General features: G+C 40.2%; 1 protein-coding gene across 1 annotated transcript; it reads left to right on the forward strand.

Moving 5' to 3' along the window:
- The first annotated feature begins 225 nt into the window (after positions 1 to 225).
- LOC103806785 (fibronectin type III domain-containing protein 3B-like) lies at positions 226 to 16,282 on the forward strand. Its single transcript, XM_009079492.1, has 4 exons — positions 226 to 326; positions 1,511 to 1,723; positions 12,732 to 12,898; positions 16,110 to 16,282. Exons 1-4 carry the CDS (start codon positions 226 to 228, stop codon positions 16,280 to 16,282), a joined length of 654 nt encoding a protein of 217 aa, XP_009077740.1.
- Positions 16,283 to 19,243: the final 2,961 nt, after the last annotated feature.

Genomic DNA, 19,243 nt, shown 5'->3' on the forward strand with positions numbered 1-19,243 from the left:
GGGAGGGTTTTTTAATAAGGATTATAGTTCTCTGAAGGGTTTTTCCCCCTATCCCTTTAACATATTCTTTTCCTAGTGGTAGTGCTGAAAACTTGCTAATCAAATCAAAGCAATTTTTCATGTGTTGTTTTTGTGAACTTACATCACTTTATGTGCTTCAGTCAAAGTAGGTCTGCCAAGCAAAGATAGTTCTCTTTGTCATCTGCTTTCCCTGAAGTGGCAGTCATGGCGGTATACCAGGTTCTGCTCTTCCTGCTCCCCCTACCACCTTCCCCAGGGACTTTGGGCTTCTTGGTGGCTGATAGTTTTAAGAAGCAGCACTTCTTGTAGAGAGTCTTTTCCCATGAGAAAATACAAGGCTGCAGTGCACAGGATTTCCAAAGTAAATGGCATCTGTCCAGCCATCTAAACTAGGCTGAACTATCTAAAATTACCCTAATTAGTTTGCCCATCCTGTTTTCTCGTATTTTCCTTTTTGATTTAATAAACTTTTGAAACCATTCAGGCTTGTCTGTAACAATATTTCTATTTACACAGTCCTCAAAGCTGTTTGGAAATGCTTATTTCCCATTTTTGTTATGGTACTGTTGATGTTGCCATGGTCAAAGATTGCTACTCCTCACTCATCCCTTTAAACAGATTCTCAGTGTGCAAATGACTAAACTAAGGTGCAGACAGGTAAGAGAAAGTGCCAAGGCACAAGGCAGGAGTCATTACCTTAAGCAAGAAAATGAATTTAGAAGACTGGCTCAGTCTTAAGAATATTTCAAATGAAAGTTTCTATGCCCAAGCAGGTGGTCTGCTTTTATTCTAGATGTCCTTAATGGAAGTCAAACGCCTCAAGGGTTTTTGTGCGTCTTAGGAGAGGGACTTCATTCCAACTTTTATTTGACCTAATAACTCACTGATGGATAATCTTTCCACAGTTTGTGTAGGAGGTTTGTGGATTTAACCTTCTCCATTAGCTCTTCCCAGTAGTTTCCGGTACTTAAGTAGTGTGCTTTGTGAGACATTACTCCCACTGAAATAGTACTGTTCTTTGGTCTTCAGGGATGTTTGCCAACACTGAGATGGGTTTCATGGCAGTGGCACCAGTGCTTTCACTGAATGAGTTCACCTAAAGCAGTCCATGTTCTTTGTTAGACAACCACAACACATTTGCTTTTTATTTATTCATGGTTACACACTTTGTGTTGTCCAGGCTGTACTTGTTCTGTGCTGCTCTCCTTGTTCATGTGGCTGATGGGACTGCCACCAGGTTCTGAGGGGTTGATCCAAATCTTCCCCCTCTGCCTTACTCTATTTCCAACATCTTCACCCTAGCTCTTACAGTATAAGCAGGATGATACTTGTGTTAACAAAGCCAAACAAAAAGCACTGGGAGTTGGCACTGTGGCAAGGACAGAGCAGTCAGCTCCAGAAGGTTCTCTTGTTTCTTGAGACTTTGTTATACCAAGAACCTTGGGGAAAGTGCTTTATTTAACCTTTAGCTTTTTGTTGTTCATTTTAGGATCAGGATCCAGGCTGTCAATGAAATTGGAGCTGGACCTTTTAGCCACTTTATTAAAGCAAAAACCAGGCCATTACCACCCTTACCTCCACGGTTAGAGTGTGCTGCAGCAGGGCCACAGAGCCTGAAGCTGAAATGGGGAGACAGCAGCTCCAAGCTTCACACCAATGATGACATGGTCTATATCTTGCAGATAGAAGACAGAAATAAAAGGTAAGAGAGTTGAATCTTTGCCCTGTGTTAATGAAAAAGAATTCTGGTTCATCATATGCAGCTGTAAATCATGGTAAGGAAAATTATGTTTTCCTGATTGCTTTGTGCCTTAGAAATACATACAAAATACTGTTTTGACAGGGATTCTGTGCCTGCAGTCTGACTGAGAAAATTATGTAGGAAAGCTGTAAATGTTAGAGAATCACAGAATCATTAAGGTTGGAGAAGAGCTTTAAGATCCTTGAATCTAGCCATTACTCTAACACTGCCCAGTCCAAAAAAAGTCTGTGCTGTTGAAATTTTAACAAACCTTTGGCCCCTTATACTAATAAAAGTTAATACCATGTTTCACAGTCATAGTGCTTTGCCTTTGGGAATATACAAAACAAAGATATTGTACTTAGTGTGTTATGTGTATTAATAAAACAAATCAGAGGTCTAGGAAAGGCAAAATTGAGCAGAACAAGGTTTTTTGGGCAACATGTTCAGGATTTTACAGCTGTAATGTTTTTGGAGCATTAAGAAATAGGAGCTTGGCATCAGCTTGGTACCTACACAATAATTTTGAGATAACGTGTGCAAGAAATACAAAAATAAATTATTAAATTGAGTAGTCAGTGCTAAACAAAAGGTATTTTTCCATGCAAACTTTGTATGGGAAGATTTGATAATGTAGTTCCAAAGTTGTGATGAGATATATTCAGTTATAAAAGGGAAGGAAAAAAAGATAATATGCAAGTATTGCCTAGCAGTCTGAGCTTTTCAATGAATAAATATCATAGGTGGTTCATAATTTACTAAGAAACACTCTCAACTACTTTAATTAGGTAAAGTAACTGACTTACCAAGTAGATAATCCCCAGAGACCTTCAGTAGGCATTGTAATTTGATGTAAATTAGCACAATTCCTTCAATTTAAATAGAGCTGTGCTGAGTTTGTGCCAGCTGAAGATCTGGCCCAAAAGCTTTAATTTCAAGTAATAAACCCACTATGAATAATGCCTAAATACCTCCCAGTTTCTCAACTGTACTGATGCAGAGAAGGTATAGGCTATTATATTAATACTGAGAGTTGTCCAATGAATATAAATGCCCATTTGAAAGTCTGACTGGTAAAAACAGTTGCTTCAGAGTGCAGTGATGCTTGGCAGGAGCCCATCACCTGCAGCAGCATGGGATCCAGTCAGCTCTAAAGACATATTCAGGAGGCTGCTTTGCTTTGCTTATGTGTAGCACTGCAGGTAGGGTGGTGAAGAACTGTAAATTGTTTTAAACTTGTTTTTATATTGGAGAAAATAGTAAGTTTCCTTGTAAGAATAAAATACATTATGTTACCTGGCAGCAGGCAAGGAAAGCTTTTTTCTCCTTTGCCTTTGCACAAGGCTTTAGCATGATCCTTTGCTTTTGCACAAACTTTTCCCAGTGCAGGTGTTCTCATAAGAGCTGTTAATTAGCAGGAATTTGAACTTGATTGTCCACTAGGTCTCCTTAGCTTGTAGTCCACGTGAGCTCTCAAAGATGCAGAGGAACTGCTCATCTACATTGTGCTGTCTCCTGTTTGACCAGAGCCCTTGCATGAGATGGCTTCCTTTGGTGGTTGGGATTACAGCAATCAGCTCAGGTAATTCCTGAAATGTGACAGAGCCCTATGGCTGATGAAGTACATCCCAGTGTAGGCACAGCAGAGGAGTGGGATGGGTGCACTGTTGTGTTTGAGAACAGTTGGAGCTGGCAGGTCCTGACAATAAGATCTATTTATTTGTTCCCTATCTGACAGTTCCTTTTGCTCTCCATTGTGTGCATCGATCACAATGAGAGATGCTCCTGGGAGGGAACAGCAGCACAGTTTTGTACTTTCAGGAGAGCTATCATTCCTCATGAGCAGAGAGCAACAGCCCACAAGTGAATTGGTAGCAACAGCAGTTAGTTACCAAGGTAGGAGTCCTCTCAGATCATTCCCATAACACAAACCCTCTTGTGACTGAGGGGTTACTCGTGTGTTTGCTTGTGGAAAATACTGCAATACAGTTCTTTGAGCATCATTGGCCTCTGCAATTGCACAGGCTAGTGCCAGAAAACTGTGGACACCTAAGGCAATAACTAAATAGAATAGAATATTTCAGCTGGAAAGGACTTAGATCATCCAGTCCCACTGCCTGACCAATTCAGGCCTGAGCAAGTTGAAGTGTGTTCTTAAGGGCATTGTCCAAATGCCTCTGAAACACTGTCAGGCTTGGGGCATTGACCACCCCTCTAGGAAACCAGTCTCTAGTGAAAAAATGACACAGAATAGATGATCTATTGGATGTATTGGAGTCCTGTATGATTTGAAAGGGTTGTAAGGAGGTTCCATGGTGTCCTCTCTGTTGGGAGAAGAGGTACTTCACTCAGGGGAAGGGGCTGTGATGTAAACGTGGATAACTCAAAATTGGCCTCTGTCATATCCTTAGTCTTTCAGAGAACATTCTTGCTGTATTTCCTGAGACATCTGAAATGACTGATAACAGCTTTATATTGAAATCCTTCAAGTCAATAGTACAATTTTCCCTTCTTTGATTTAAAGTAGAAGTTAGCTCTAAAATGTCACTGAAGCATTTTCACAAACAGAAATATGAAGATGAGCAAATTCTTTTTAAAAAAGAAAATCATGAGCAAGTCCCGTTCTGACCTGATAGTTTTAATGGCCTTTTGGTGAAGATTCAGCCTGATTTTATGCAGTGATAGTCAGCCAGTGCTCTTCAATGTGTCCTGGTCATTAAGAATTGTTTTTAACTTTTCCATGCTGTAATGAGGTGTAACAGGCCAGTTGTTGGAGACCAAATGTTTCATTGATTGCCAGACCTGTGAAACAGAATACTTGGAAATCTCCTGGCACTGATTAATGTAAGGGCTTGAAAAGGAGTGCACATCAGAAATGTACCTGCTCTAGCTCTTGTTAGCTCTTCAGTGTGTGGCATTTAGGAAGATGAAATTAGCATCACTTGTCCTTTCAATTATGTGTAGCATTGAGTGGAAATGAAGAAAAATCTCTTTCTAGAAAGCTCAGTACATGGGAGCGTTAGTTGGGAGTAGGTGACCTTTATGTAAAGGGACTATAAAATTTTCTTTCTTTTTTAAATAAACTATCAGTTGTGACTTAATTTCCTGATTCTAGTAATGTCAAGAAAATAATGTGAATCAAATAGCACTGTTTTCCAGAATACTATGGACTTTTCCTCTTTGTGAAACAAATGAACCTAATTATAGTAATGTTTTTGGTGGTGGTTTTTTTTCCCTATACTGGTAATTAGTCTTCAGTTGTTCCTACAACTAATTACACCCTTTAGTGTCTTAAAATGCTTACAATATTCATTCTGAAAGAGAGAATTAGCAAGTACGTTATTAGTGGGTCATTTATCAGTTTGTGTTTCTTTTAGACTATTGTATGTTGCAGCTGAGGTAAATTGTGTGATTTTTGTTTGTGCACAGAATCCAAATAAATGTCTACATATTTACATTTTAAGGGAGAGGCATTGGTGAGGTTGAGTAAGAAGCAACCTAAACATATTCTTTAGAAATATCATGGATGCATCATTGACAATTCTCCCATGCTTCTGTTATCTTCACCCACTGGTGCTGGAAACCTCTTCTCCCCAAGCATGCTGGAGTTGTATATAGAAAAAGAAACTGTTTCCCCTTCTTCCAGCACAATTTCTATGACCTGCTTGCTCCTTGAAGATGTATAAGAAAGAGCAGAGAACACACAAATAAATTGGAGACCCTCAGTCACAGTGCCCAGTGCAGCTTTCCTGACTGGAGAACTGGAATATCATGCCTGATGGTTTGCTCCAAGCCCTAGTCTTTGCAGAGTGCTGGTGCCCAGTGCAGTCTCTACATGTTAGGAAGTGGCTGTACGTGAGACTTGACACATGTTTGCTCTGCATTGACATGAAGGAAGGTAGAACAGAAACACAGAGGGATCAGTTGCTAAATGTGCTGCCCTTGCCTGCTGACTAGCATAATCATTCCCTGGTTACTGCAAGTCTCAAGCAGTCTAATTAAAAAATTGTATACACTCATGATTTGATCAAGACAATTTACACCCATTTGAGCAGCAATTACTGATATGTATCAGTCCCAGTGCCTTGTGTTATTCTATTAAAATATAAAATTAGATAAGTTAACGTATCCTTGCTAAAACCTGCAGGAAATATCATTTTCATATTGGGTAAAACAGTGATGAAAGGAAATTAAGAGTGAGCACCAAGACAGATGGCATGCTGCAGTTTCCTCTGCAGGCTCAGTAAATAGAAAGTTAGCATTCAGAAAAGCTTTCCAGACAGCCTGTCTTGGCTTCATACTGCTGCATTGTGTTAGGTGAGTATTGCTATTAACAATAATGATACTTAAATTAAGAGCTTTCTGATCCAGTACTTGAGGCTTTGGAGTAAGGGCTGTGCAAATGAAAAAGAAGAAGAAGAGCTTTTCCAAGTGTGAAAAGGTTAACTTGTTAATGCATTTCAGCTTTGTTCCTAGAAACAGGACTACAACAGCAATTTTAGTAGATATGGGTTGACTGCATGTGCATCAACTTTTAAGACAATATGAAGTGCGAGACAACCACATTAAATGTTCGAGATGAGATGTTTCAGCTGTTAGGAATCTAGTAAGACACAGAATCAGATGCTATTCCATAAGTGTTTTCAAAGAATCTCTGGTTTAGTGAGCAATGAAATTTTCTCTTTTATTTTGATCTGTGCACATCTGCAGGTACTTCAGACTTGATGGATAGCTCAGTATTCCAGACAGCAGATCATAAATAAAAGTAGCATCTAGACCAGAGATTGTCACTATATTTTCTGCACATCTGTAACAACCTCATAAGAAAAACAGTGCCTTGATTGGAGTAATGGCTGTTTAATCTCTGAAGTGATAATTGGGGTTCAGCTTAGTACAACAGGATCACATTGGCCAGTTTTCCAGGAGCACATTTCTAGGTTCCAACTTCATTTTGCTGACGTTGGTAAACTAGAGCCTGAGCTTGTCTCCCTTCATGAGCTTTGCCCAAACAGATTACCGAGGCAGTCACGTCAGTAAGTAGCTGTGAACACGATGTGCTGAATGAGTTTCATTTTAAGGTCCATAAACACTGTTAGTTGCTGCCATACTGGGAAAGTGGATGTAATGCTGCACAAGGAAGATAAACATGCATAGGGCTCTGAGAACATCAGTTTGCTGCTGCTGAACTGTGTTTGTTCTCTTTGGGTTTTAGCTTTAAGCCCACCCTTGTTTGTATCTGTGGTTGCTTATTAACACTTTGCCATTACAAGCCAAGGTGTTGGTAGCTGCTTAGTCACCTACTTCTTCCTGACTGTAGTTTCAATAGGCTGTTGAAATGGCCTCTTGAATTGAATTGATTCTCTCCCTAATTTCTCCCAGATCTTTTATTCAAATACTCTTAATTCTCCAGTTGTATTCAGTATTGTTCTTCCTGTCTCTTCCTTGGCCTCTAATGTGGCTGCACAAGAATCACCTGTCAGGCACTTTGCCAATTGCTGTGCCATCCCTCCTGAATGTGTCCTTCCAAAAAAGCAATTTTTCTTGCTATGAAGGAGCTTCTGTAGGCTGAAATATGTCCATTCTTAATAATATCAGACATCTGACAAGTGACTATCTGTTGTAAATATGGGTTATGTGCTCAAATTCAGCAGCAATGAAAGATGATGTATTAGAAGCATGCTAGAAATCAATTTTTGACTGCAAGTATCCTTTGGTGCAGCCTGCAGATGTGCTAGGTAATTCAGCAAACAAGACCAAAATCTTCCCATCTGACTGTTAGCACTTCTCTTCCCGTCTTTTTCCATTTGCCACTTAGCTGCGCTTTTCTGAATATAAGAAAGGACATGTTGTCTCCTTCACTGGATTCTGTTATTGCTAGAAAGGGAAATCATGTTGACAGTGGTGAGCATACATTATAATTTAGATAATATATGTAATATTATATATACTTTTCCAAAAGGTATCTTCTAGAAAACAGATCTTCAGATCAAAGAGACCAGTGCTTTCAGACCAAAGGACCGGTTTTGTCCATACCTCATGTTAGGACTGGAAGCCAGGTTAGGGGGAAGTTGTGGGAGCACAAAACTCTTTTGGGAACCCCTTCTCATGTGTTTGACTTCCCTCAACACCTACCTGCAAAAGGAGATGCCAAAGATGGTGAGATGGCTTGGAAAGGTGCCCTAAAGCTGAAAAGGTTGGGTCAGCCTGGTACTGGTTATAGGAGCAGTGATGGATGTGGGGATGAAGGATGCTGCAGATGTGAAGCTTTTCTTTTTGAGTTGAACATATTAAAATACAGCAGAAATGAAAAAATGTGCATTGACTTTAGTCTTGTGTGTCTGAGTTAGATGGGTTTGGTTTGAAGCTTTGCTTTCCTTGGTGTCACCTGTAGTATAGGGAGCTGCTGGTGGGGAGAAAAAGTCATATAAATCAGTGGGTGTTTGACAGTGTCCTTAAATCAAATTAGAGGAACAGTGTAAGAAAGTAAGTGGGGGTTGTAAATGTACAGAGAACACGTTGTTGTGTCAGTAATATTGAAAGAGCTGTTGTTTTGTGAAATTCATGTACTTTAGTTTCTAATTAGGCAGATGCCCATGTGTGCTGATATGAAGCCTCAGGTCACCAGGTTGGATCAGTGCTGTATTGAGGCAGATGCCCATGTGTGCTCATGTGAAGCCTCGGGTCACCAGGTTGGATCAGTGCTGTATTAATGATTTTTCTCCAGCCATAATTGTGGCAGATGACCACATTTTTGGGAGGCAGTAACAGAACCATTCAGATGGCTATTCCAGCCTTTGTACCTCGACTCAGGATTGCCAGCTTAGTTAGTGCTGTACAGTAGAGTTTCTTTCAAATTAAATTCTTGTAAGAACTAACGAGTTACTAAAACATAAACAAAACCCAAGGCTTTGAAAGGGAACCTGCTGATTAAAATGTGCTGGGTACTAATGAGCAGAGGTAGAGTGAGTACATTCGTATTCTTCTGCTCAACTGGAAGTGACTGAAGTGGAGAAAGCAAAATAGCGGCAACATGTAAAACATTTCCAAGAAGATCTTCACTGAGAATAAAAAGGTATTGATGAAAAACTAACAGCAGTGGTATCTCCCTAACAATCATTCTAGGACATCATGTTCTCTCTCCTCTCCTGTATGCAGGTACATGAATAATTTGTGACCGAGGTGAGAATGTCTGGAAAGGGAGAGTTGGGATCTCTCAGTTGAGATGTGGGGGAAGTAACCTCTGGGGAGTGTCTCCATCCCTGGAGAAAGCTGCTTTCTTTCTGGTATCTGCTGTTAATTTAGTGGAGAGGAGAGGCAACACTGCAGCATGGTAAATTAGGATAATTCACCTTTAGTTGTGGATGGTGAAAACTTTTTTAAAAAATAATACAACTGTATTGAGCATGCCACTAACCCACAGAGCCAGTCTGTTTTCCAAGGCAGGGTGCCAGTTAAGGTATGTAGCCTACTGTCTTTTAAATTCAACTGGGCAAACCTCTGAGAATTGAAAATTTCTTGCCTAGAAGAAGGTCAAAGGGATATAGAGAACATGAAAGCTTTTCTGTATGCAGATTAAATCAACTTCTAAAAGCATAAGAGATTAAGTCCTTCCAAACAAGCTCAAAGCTGGCTTGTTCTTAAGAGAATGTGTGGACCAAGGCCTGGGTGAAGCACAGTGAACAATGTCAGGCTTGCCAAGAAGGCAAAAGTATGTAGATCTCATGTTTAAATGTGCTTTTTAAATTAGGTTTAGATTTCAGTCTAAATCAATCATAGAATCATCAAGGTTGGGGGAGACCTCTAAGATCATGAGTCCAACCATTAACCTGTCACTCTGCTGTAACCCCTAAACCCTGAACTATATCCTCCAGTGCCAGATCCAGACACCTCTTAAGCATTTCCAGGAATGGTGATTCCACCACCTCCCTGGGCAGCATTCCAGTGCCTGGACACCCTAAAGGCACTGCTGGTGATTCCCTCCCTGGGCAGCATTCCAGTGCCTGGACACCCTAAAGGCACTGCAATGTTGGCCTTTTTTTTTTTTCCCTACCATCTAATCTGAATCTTCTGTCTCAGTTTATGACCATTCCTTCTTGTCTTCTCCCTGCAGCCATGGCAGGAGAGACCATCCCCCACCACTCTACAGCCCCTGTCAGGGAGCTGTAGAGAGCTATTAGGTCCCCCCTGAGACTCTTCTCAAGGCTAAAGAAACCCAATTCCCTCAGCTGTTCTAAATCTTAAGATCTAAATATTTAGATCCAAAAAAAATGAAATTGCAAAAATATGAAAAAGCTGTCTTTCTTTAGATAATTTTTAATGTCTATAGAGGTAACAGTGGCAATGTGCAGTCACACTGAGAGATTCAAGTTCATTGCAATCCTTCAGCAGAAAACCCAGGAGGCTGAAAAAGGATTGTAGGATATATTGTTCCAAGTCTTTTGCCACCTACATCAAATAACTACCCTGTTTCTAAAAATAACAGAAGTAATCCTGGAGGAGTATGAAGTGCTTACTTTAGACATGAGGAAAATACTACCTTAATCATCCAAAAATCACTAGTATTTTGAAGTTAGTGTTTCACTTCATTATGTTTCTTACATCATGATACGCATCTTCGAACACAATTACAAAGTGTTAATGTCATGGTAAAGCTCAACAGCAATTGAATTTGGTTGACCTAGTAATCAGCCTTTCTTCTTCCAAAACTGGAAGCCCTCTTTCTTCAAAGGTGGTTGAATCTCAGAAGGTTGTGTCCTTCCATTGCAGCCTTGTGGATGTAAGTTTTTCCATAACGATTTTTACTCTCCTTACAGATGTTTTTTGAGATAGAGAAGTAAAAATGGGTGGAAATGGGAACTGGATGGGAGTATTAGTATTAATTGAACTGGGAGTATTAGTCCAGTTCCCAAATGACAGGAGGAGCTCAAGTGTTTTTCCAGATTGCTTCCTCAGTGTTATGAACCCTTAGTCATATCCAAAAGGTGAAAATGTAATTTGAAGACTAAGGCATTGGTATTGACCATATAATATATCTGGAAGTATACTGTAAGCCCAGCCTGGGGTAAAAGTGTGTTTGTCTGTTAGCTGGGAAGGTATATTTATCCTCCCTTGCTTATATGACTCCACAGATGATTACAAAGAGGTCATTAGTCTAAAATATGAATTGCATCTTTTCTGCTATCTGTTGTCCTGGGACTGGGGCCAGAGACAAGTCTGATCTTCTGTGCATACTGCAGTGGTTTCTGGGTCAGCTGCCTGATTGAGCTATGAGAAGTGGAGAGGGACAGAGCAGTCTTGTCTCTTCAGCCTTTATGCTGTCCTAAGTACATGTGCTTTGCTCATCACACAGTGAATCTCAAGAAATTTTATTCCATGAGATCAGGTTTGTGACGGACTGGAAATGTGCCACAGCTGCTTACGTGAGCCTCAGAAATGTAGGATAGCAGGCAATTCTGAAACTGGCTAAGCTTAAGGTTAAAAAAAATATTCTTCTTTGGAAACTTGCTCTAAACTCTTCTCTTAAAAACTTGTGGCCATAGGTCTTTGATTTCCAATCAAGGTGTGGAGCTTGCTAAAACTCAGTGTGGGCAGTAAGCCCACATTAGTCCTCAGAGTACATTTCCAGCAATTTGAATTACTTGAACATTTCCTTTTATTACAGATGATTCTCGATCTCTGTTTGTACTTACATGGATTGCAGTCATAATGTAATACGCATTGATTTCGGTCCCTGAGAGATAATGACAGACCCAGTTCCTTTGAAATACTCAAATTGGTTATACTGTGTATCTCATGCAAACTCAAAGGATACAGCTAGTACCTAGATAGGGAGGTCAAAAACAAATCTCTCTGGTGGCTTCCTGGTGATTTAAAATCTGCTGAAATGGTTAAGATACTTGAATAAGTACTAAATAATAAAAAAAACATACGTGACCCTATGCAACAAGTTCAGGACTGTTGTGAGCAAGATGCTGTTCCCACTGGAGGCTGAGTGGATGGATGCATAGTCTGGGTGCTTCCTCTTTACTTCCACCCCCATTCTGCTCAGCACCTCTGAGTCAGGTTCTTAGCTGGAAATTGCTGGCTAACATATGACTGTTAGTGAAAAACATTTATCTGAGCAGAGCAATAAAAGTCAGATTCTCTTTAGCAACTGTACTTTTTTTTTTTTTTCAATATTCAGTGACGTTGATTTTGCTCTGTATTATATTGTTGGACAAGTTTGTGTGCGCTGCTGTTTGGTCTTGTCAATGGAAATGTTTTGGAAGGCACTTCCTTAGTGTGATGTTTTCATCTCCTGTATGCTCTCAAGCAGTATGAGCAGGCCCAACACTCCTAGACTGATCCTTTTCCATCCTCTACATCCCCTCATGCTTCCCCTGTGCTTCTTCACTCAGACCACCATGTCCTCTCTCTGAATCTGTTTCTGTCTCTGCTGTGTGACTCTTCAGTCTGTGAACTCTTCAGAACTGAGAAACATGTAACATATTACACATACATTGCACAATCCACATGTTCTGATGTAAACAGAATTACTCTGGCCTACGATGGCACAGATGAGTATAAGATGTCTTAATGTGCAAATGAAATCCAAATCCATAAACAGTTCAAAGAATTGATCTTGTTTTAATCATACTCTAAAATCTGCAGTGCACATGGTTTATTGTAGCAGAACACAGGTTGAATCAGTTTTGATTCCTAGGTAGTGAGAAATCCACTGGCAGGTGTTCTTCCTGATAATTCATGTCATTGTTTTGCAAGGTACATATCAGTTGAAGAAGGGACAATGAAATTCTGCTTTCCCCAACCTCGTCACTATTGTTGCTATGTTAATAACATGACATTTCTATACTTGCAGAGCACGCGGTGCCAGTTTTTATATGATGGATACTTTGAGCTGATAAATGTAATATCCAAGAATGTCAGTGCCAGTCAGTGAAGCTACATGCTCTCATTTTTATTGTTTCAGGTTTATCCCAATTTATAGGGGACCAAGTCATACGTACAAGATACAAAGGCTGACAGAGTCCACTTGTTACTCATTCAGAATACAGGCAGTTAATGATGCTGGGGAGGGACCTTTCTCAGAAATCTGTACCTTCTGCACAACCAAGTCAGTCCCACCTGCAATCAAAGGTATGTACTAGGGGTTTGGTTTTTTACATATGTGTATGTAACATGTAATTATTTCTGTAATTGGTGAGTATGCAGTGAGTTTGTAAGGGTTACCGTAAGTGTGTGTGAAGAATCAGTTTGTGCTGATGGTATAATTCTGTGAATTGTGAAGTTGTTATAGTGGGAAGCTAAATTATCACCCAGAAAATCACATAAACAATATAAATATTATGTTAACCACTGTTGTTATACATAAACTGCTAAAATGCTGCTGCTAACAATAATGTTTACCAGGGCATTGCTCTGGGTTACCACAGCACTTCTGCAAGGGATCTAACAGCTGTGATACATGTGTGTACATACCAACTTCAGCTTTGGTAAAGTTTGTTACTTTTAGCTGTGTAGGTGGTGTTCAGTGTAGAACTTCAGAGTTTATTTTTCCTTTAATGTATAAAATTAATTATGATAGTTCACATATAAGGCATTAGGTTTAGACCTCAGCATGTGTTCCACTAGAATTAAAGGCCTAATTAAATGAAGTTTTATAATTAAGTGTCTTTTACTCTGTGTAAATTTTGTCCTAAGTAATTTTGCTCCTTAGGAAGAGGAGGAAGGAAGGAGCAAAAGTAAAAACAGTAAAAATAATAGTAAAAGATGTTTCATTATAAAACTTCATTTAATTAGGCCTTTTGTTCTAGGCCTAATTAGGCTTTCTTTGCACTGTTACAAAGGCCGTGGGTTCTCTGTATGGGCTGTCAGATCAGCTGAGCTGAAATCAGGTGAACCTTTTTTTTCCTGTGTACTTATGTCTCCCCTGTCAAGCCATGTCATTTACTGTGAGAAACAGCAACTGTCAGTTTATCAGAGAGGTTCTGTTTGCTGCTCTATATTTAAAATCTGTCTTTGGTGACTTTGACACCTTTTGCAACCAAAGAATTAGAGAGGGGAGAACACTGCAGGGGTGTGATTTCCCTGCTCCTGAGGTTAGCTGCTCTGAGTCACCCCCAGGAAAAACAACACTCTCAAGCAAAAAATACCTGTATAATTGAGGGCAAAGATATTTAGCCGGGGTGAATTCCCCTGATCAACTCCATTACACAGGTGTGAGATGTGCTGCCCAGCCAAGGGAAGGCAGCTCGTGTGGAATGACCCTGGCTGGTGTGTGGAATGACCCTGGCTGGTGTGGGCAGGTGTGCTCCAGAGCTCCAGCATCTATCCACAAGCTGTTGGAGTGCCTGGGCACAGGCACGTGTCACTCCTGGATGCTAAGCATGTATAGCTATTGTTCCTCTGTGCTGCACTAAGTGGATAAAACTAGCCCAGGGATGCCAGCATGCACAGTAGTCACACTTTCATTTTGTTGGATAATAATCCATTTTATTCAATTCACCTCACCTAGGTTTTTGTTTTGAACTCCCTGCCTGCCTATTGAGTTCCTGTTAAATATGACTCATACCTTGGGCTGAGTATCAAGCAGTTAAGTTATGGTGCAAATACAGGGTCATGTGTGGGCTGGGACCTCGGGTACATGACAAAATTTGGCTGTAACGGAGAAAAGGGCACAACAAAACCTGTGCTGGTGAGCGCTGCTGAGGGAGGTGATGCTATAGGGAGGAGAGATCTGTTCAGGCAAAATGATGGTGTTGATTACCTTACATGTTCAGAGCAGCACAAAGGAATTTACGTGATAAACTTAGTGCAGTTTTTCATCTATCCAGAAGTAAATGTTTCTCCTCCTAATTACTCACTTAGTGACACCAACCCTAGAATAGCATTGTTGTTAATGGGAGTGTTTTGTAAGTGTCAGACAAAAATCTACGTGTATCGAGGTGAGGGATGGAAGAAGGAGGAAAAATAATTGAGAACGTTGTCAACTGAGATGAAGGCGTCTATTATCAGTCTCCCAGCACTGGCAGATGTGCAGAGAAAAGTAAATGGATATTGATTACATTTGGGTCCTCATATGATTCATGTGTTCCTCTAGGGTAGTAACAAATTAGTCGAAAATTCGTGCAATGTATGCAGCAGCATTTGTTTCTTTGATAGACCCTCCTGTTGTCTGTTTTCATAGGGCTGTGAATCTAGATTGCCTTTAACAAGCTCATGTCCTTGCACGTGCACATGTTAACCACCTGCCAAAGTGTTCAGAGCTCTTGTTTCTTCCAGTTTCATTCTTTTTTTGATATTGTGCTTGCATGCTCTGCCTGATCAAGAGGTTGGTGCACCCTGGATGCTGTCACAGTTGTTTTGATGTCTTCCAGTGGCAGATGTTGAGTTAGTAAAAACATGCTGCCGTTGTCAGTGCTCTGCTCAGCTCACCTGTGAGCTTGCCATCAGGCATGGCACAGCATCTTTTGGCTTTCAGCTGGTGGGAGATTCTTTCTCAAGGACAGCAGCCTTGTAACAGCTGACAAATTGAATTCCTCTGGAGTTCTAGTGAAAACACTAGTCTAACCCTGGCTAGAAATAGCAGATCTCATCACCTGAATGTCAGGCTCAGAGTTAGATACAAGTCCAGGTCTTTAAAATGATGCTTGACTTTTGCTTCCCATGGCTAGACTTTAGCACTAAGACAGAAGATTATTTAGCTTCTCTTCTCACATTTCTTCTCCTATTTTTCCTGAATGAAATGTTTGATATTATTCCTCTCTTTTTGCATGGGAGGAATGCACAGGTGTCTCCACTGGCACGAGTTTGCTCAAGCTTCACAAAATTGCTGCTTTTATGAGTGCCTGTGTAATTTGTGTGTTGGCTTCTGCTTTGAAAAGATCAGGGCACAGCATTGCAATTGAGTTTTAAAAGTTCAACGTTTTCTATCACATCTAATCCCCCTTTCTAATGACTCTTCAGCAGAAAGGATCTGAGTCCTACAGTAAACTTCTTAGGAGCTTGTTAGTCAGGTTTAAATTTCACCCAATTTTCTATAGATAGTGTTTGTTATTGTTTAAAACCACAAGAGTTCTGAACTGCTTAATCAGGCAAGACTGTCCTAAAATAAATGAGACTTTTGAGTGACTTAAAGTTACACTTCTTTCATCCTAGTGGTGATGGCAGTTTTATTTTATTTTTTGTTTAGCCATATAAGTACAGTACAGTTTATGTGCAGCTAACACTGTGATGTCCCGAAGTTCTCTTTTTAAAATGCTCTGATATATATTACAGTGCACATAAAATGAGTAAGATTTCAGTGCAGTCTTAATGTTAAATGCTAACACATTTCATTTTATTGTAGCCCCTCGAGTGACACAGATGGGAGGAAATGCCTGTGAAATTACCTGGGAAATGGTCCCACCCATGAAGGGAGATCCTGTTGGTTATGTTCTGCAGGTACTGGTTGGAAGAGAATCTGAATACAAGCAGGTAGGGAAATGGTCTGGGTTTAATATTGCTAAATTGATGGCATAATGGAGATGTTTTTGCAAATTTGCTGTGCTGCTTCTTTCTCCTGTATTGAATTGCACCCTGTGGTGATGTGTCAGGTGCACTTTGGAAAAGGCTGAGTCAAAATTAAGGGCTGTAATAGGTTGTTTTCTCCCCCAAGGGAGTACATAGAACATCATTATCTTATTGGAGTGATTTGCACTCTGGCCATAGTTAATCACTATTTTTAACTGAACTAACCTTTGAAGTTAGAGTTCTGTCCACCCATGCTTGCTTCTGAGCTGGATGGTATTAACCACTATCTGAAAATAAGATGCAGTAGGTAGATTATCTTCCTCCTTCACTCAGCCAATTACAAGACCCTCCATCCAGGATTTCAGCCAAGTACACAACTTTGAAGTGGTTTGTTCATCTGTCCCATTTCTGTCTAAGGTTTGATGCATGATGTGTAACTGCTGTATATCCTTTCTGGCACTGTGGAAACAAAGGGAATGAAGTATGGCTGATGCTTCTTTCCTTGTCTGTCTTGATTAAAGATCACAAATGGACACTTCCCCAGAGCACCTGAAACAGAACAACTCATTCACAGCTCAGTCTTTTATTTCATCTGTCACACCTCTGTGTGATTTGCAGTGCACTTCATCTGCACCCGGTCTTCTTCCTGTGCTTTCTTTCACTGGCATACAGATTCCAAATAAATCCAAATTAGGGAATAAGATTTGCTAAACCTTAAATTAAACTCTTAAAATACGTATAAGGTGGTACTTTCTTTGCAACTGTCTTTGTTCCTCTTCAGTCTATTTTTGAGTGTTAATGAATTATCAAAAATAGCAAAAAATGCAAGATGATTCATAGGGGTGATAAAGATTCAGAAACCTAACTGTTGGTTTTGTCACTAAACATTTTTGGTGCTGGTGCAGGTAATAAAACCTCTGTGTATTGAGTTGGCCTTCTAATGTCAGTGGGCAAGTGCATAATGTTGGAGCCATTTTGCTGTTGGCTGATGTACAAAGTAGCCTTGAGTTTAACCTCCATGTAGAGCTTTAGTAAACGTAGCTCTGGTGTTTAAAATGTTCTGGGTGTCCTTGGGGAGAAATGAGCATGGCTTCATGTTCCTTGAAGGTAAGTGATGTGGTAAAATAAAGGAAATAAAAAGTACTTTCAGGGTCTTCTTATGTTGAAGGCCTTAATCTCTCATGAGGCATGATCCTGACAAGGGTTTTTTGCTGGAGTTGTCACAAGTAACTCACTGGAAGAAGCTCCTGCCTGGGATACACAAAGGTGACACTGGGACTTGTGTAGTTGAGCTGGCTGATAACCAGCTTTGGAAAAGAGGGAGAGTTCCACTATTTCACCTTCTCTGAAATCAGTTTTGCACATCAGAATGTTTTATCTTCTTTAGCAGTGTGGGTGGTGTCTCAGCACTGGGGCACATCACTGACTGTCCATTAGCTGAGGTGCAGTAGCAAGCTCTGAGCTCCTGTTATGTGCAGAGGAGATAAAATACCTGAACATCTTTCAGTGATTTTCTGCCTAATGCATTTCACTTTACCTCTGTGGCACACCTGTGATCACCTGCTACTGTTTAGCTGAAGAGTACTGTTATCAATATGTTCATTAGTGTTAGTGATATGTTAATTTCTTTTGAAGTTCAAGTCCTGAATTTACTTTTAAATCTGTTTTCTTCCCTGCAAGTGACATATATATTTTGCATATGTATATCAAGGGGCATATTATATTAGGAACACTTTGCAAATTACTTTGAGGGGTTGCACAAATGAAAAATATTGTAGATTTCTAGGTGGGATAAGAAATAAAAGAATTAAAGGAAGCTGTTCCTTCCCCTGCTGCAACATCAGCCACTGACATGCTTTTGGGTAAAGCTCTACTTTCTCTCTAGACCATCACCTGGGCTGTGTCCCTACACCTGTACTCCAATGTTTGCAGCCCTCTACATCCCAAACCCCTCTGTTTTTCTACCGTTTGACCTAGCAGAAGTGACCAAAGTACTCAGAAGACCTTTTTTTCAGACTGGGACTGTAGCCATCCCTGCTCTCCTCTGGGAGAACATCTAAATACTTCTCTGCTGAGAACTGTCTGAAGAACTGGATTTGCAGAGGCTAAACAGATAACATTTTAGCTCCTTGAAAAGTGTATTTTAAAAAGTATTAAATACTCCTTTTCCTGTTTCTCACACAATGTGTTCCTTTTTGTGTATTTTTATGCTTTATCTATTCAGATAATTTTAAAAAAGCACTGGTATGTGACAATTCTTTTTAGGAAATCAAATCTTCCTTTTTTATGACTCAGGATATGAACCATGGCAGATTCCAGGAATCAGTGGCCTGGATTTTTTTTCTGTTTCTTGCACTTTTATCTAGCAAAGCTTACTCAGAATTTAGCTTCAAAGTGTGTTAAATCATCTCCAGGTTTGCATAGATTTAATCTGGAGCTAAGGGAGCAGCTGTGCTCTGCAGAGCTCCCAGGAGCTGCAGCTCAGGATAATGGTCATAATGCCCATCAGCCTAAGGTTTAGCTTCCCAACTGAGCAGCTCTGGGGATGGAGTCACCCAGGAGCCAGTTCTTCATAAGAGCTGATCATGGGAAATGAGAGCTGAGCTTTTTTAAAGCTTCTTTATCCTTAAATTGTTTGCCAGCAAGGCAAAATGTTCTGCCTCTGAAATTTCTGAGAATTTGGAGGCAGTGGTGTTTCATCAGCTTCAGCCACATCTCTTCTGGGAGAAAACTGGCCCCAAATGCTTTCCAAAAGAAGAAAAGGTATGGATTAGGATATGCTGGGTGTGTGAAAATCCCCCAGGAGTGCAATGGGAAGCCTGATCAGGTTTCCACCGAGATGTGGGTGCCTGGGAGTGCCCAGTTGGTCTTACCATTTTTATTACTGTTTTTTTCTTTGGTTTGGACTGGAGACAATCTCCAAAACACATTCAGTGCACTGTTGATTTGTGTAAACATCTAATCAGAAAA

This window comes from Acanthisitta chloris, unplaced genomic scaffold (genome assembly GCF_000695815.1).
Source record: "Acanthisitta chloris isolate BGI_N310 unplaced genomic scaffold, ASM69581v1 scaffold37427, whole genome shotgun sequence".
Taxonomy (NCBI): Eukaryota; Metazoa; Chordata; class Aves; order Passeriformes; family Acanthisittidae; genus Acanthisitta; species Acanthisitta chloris.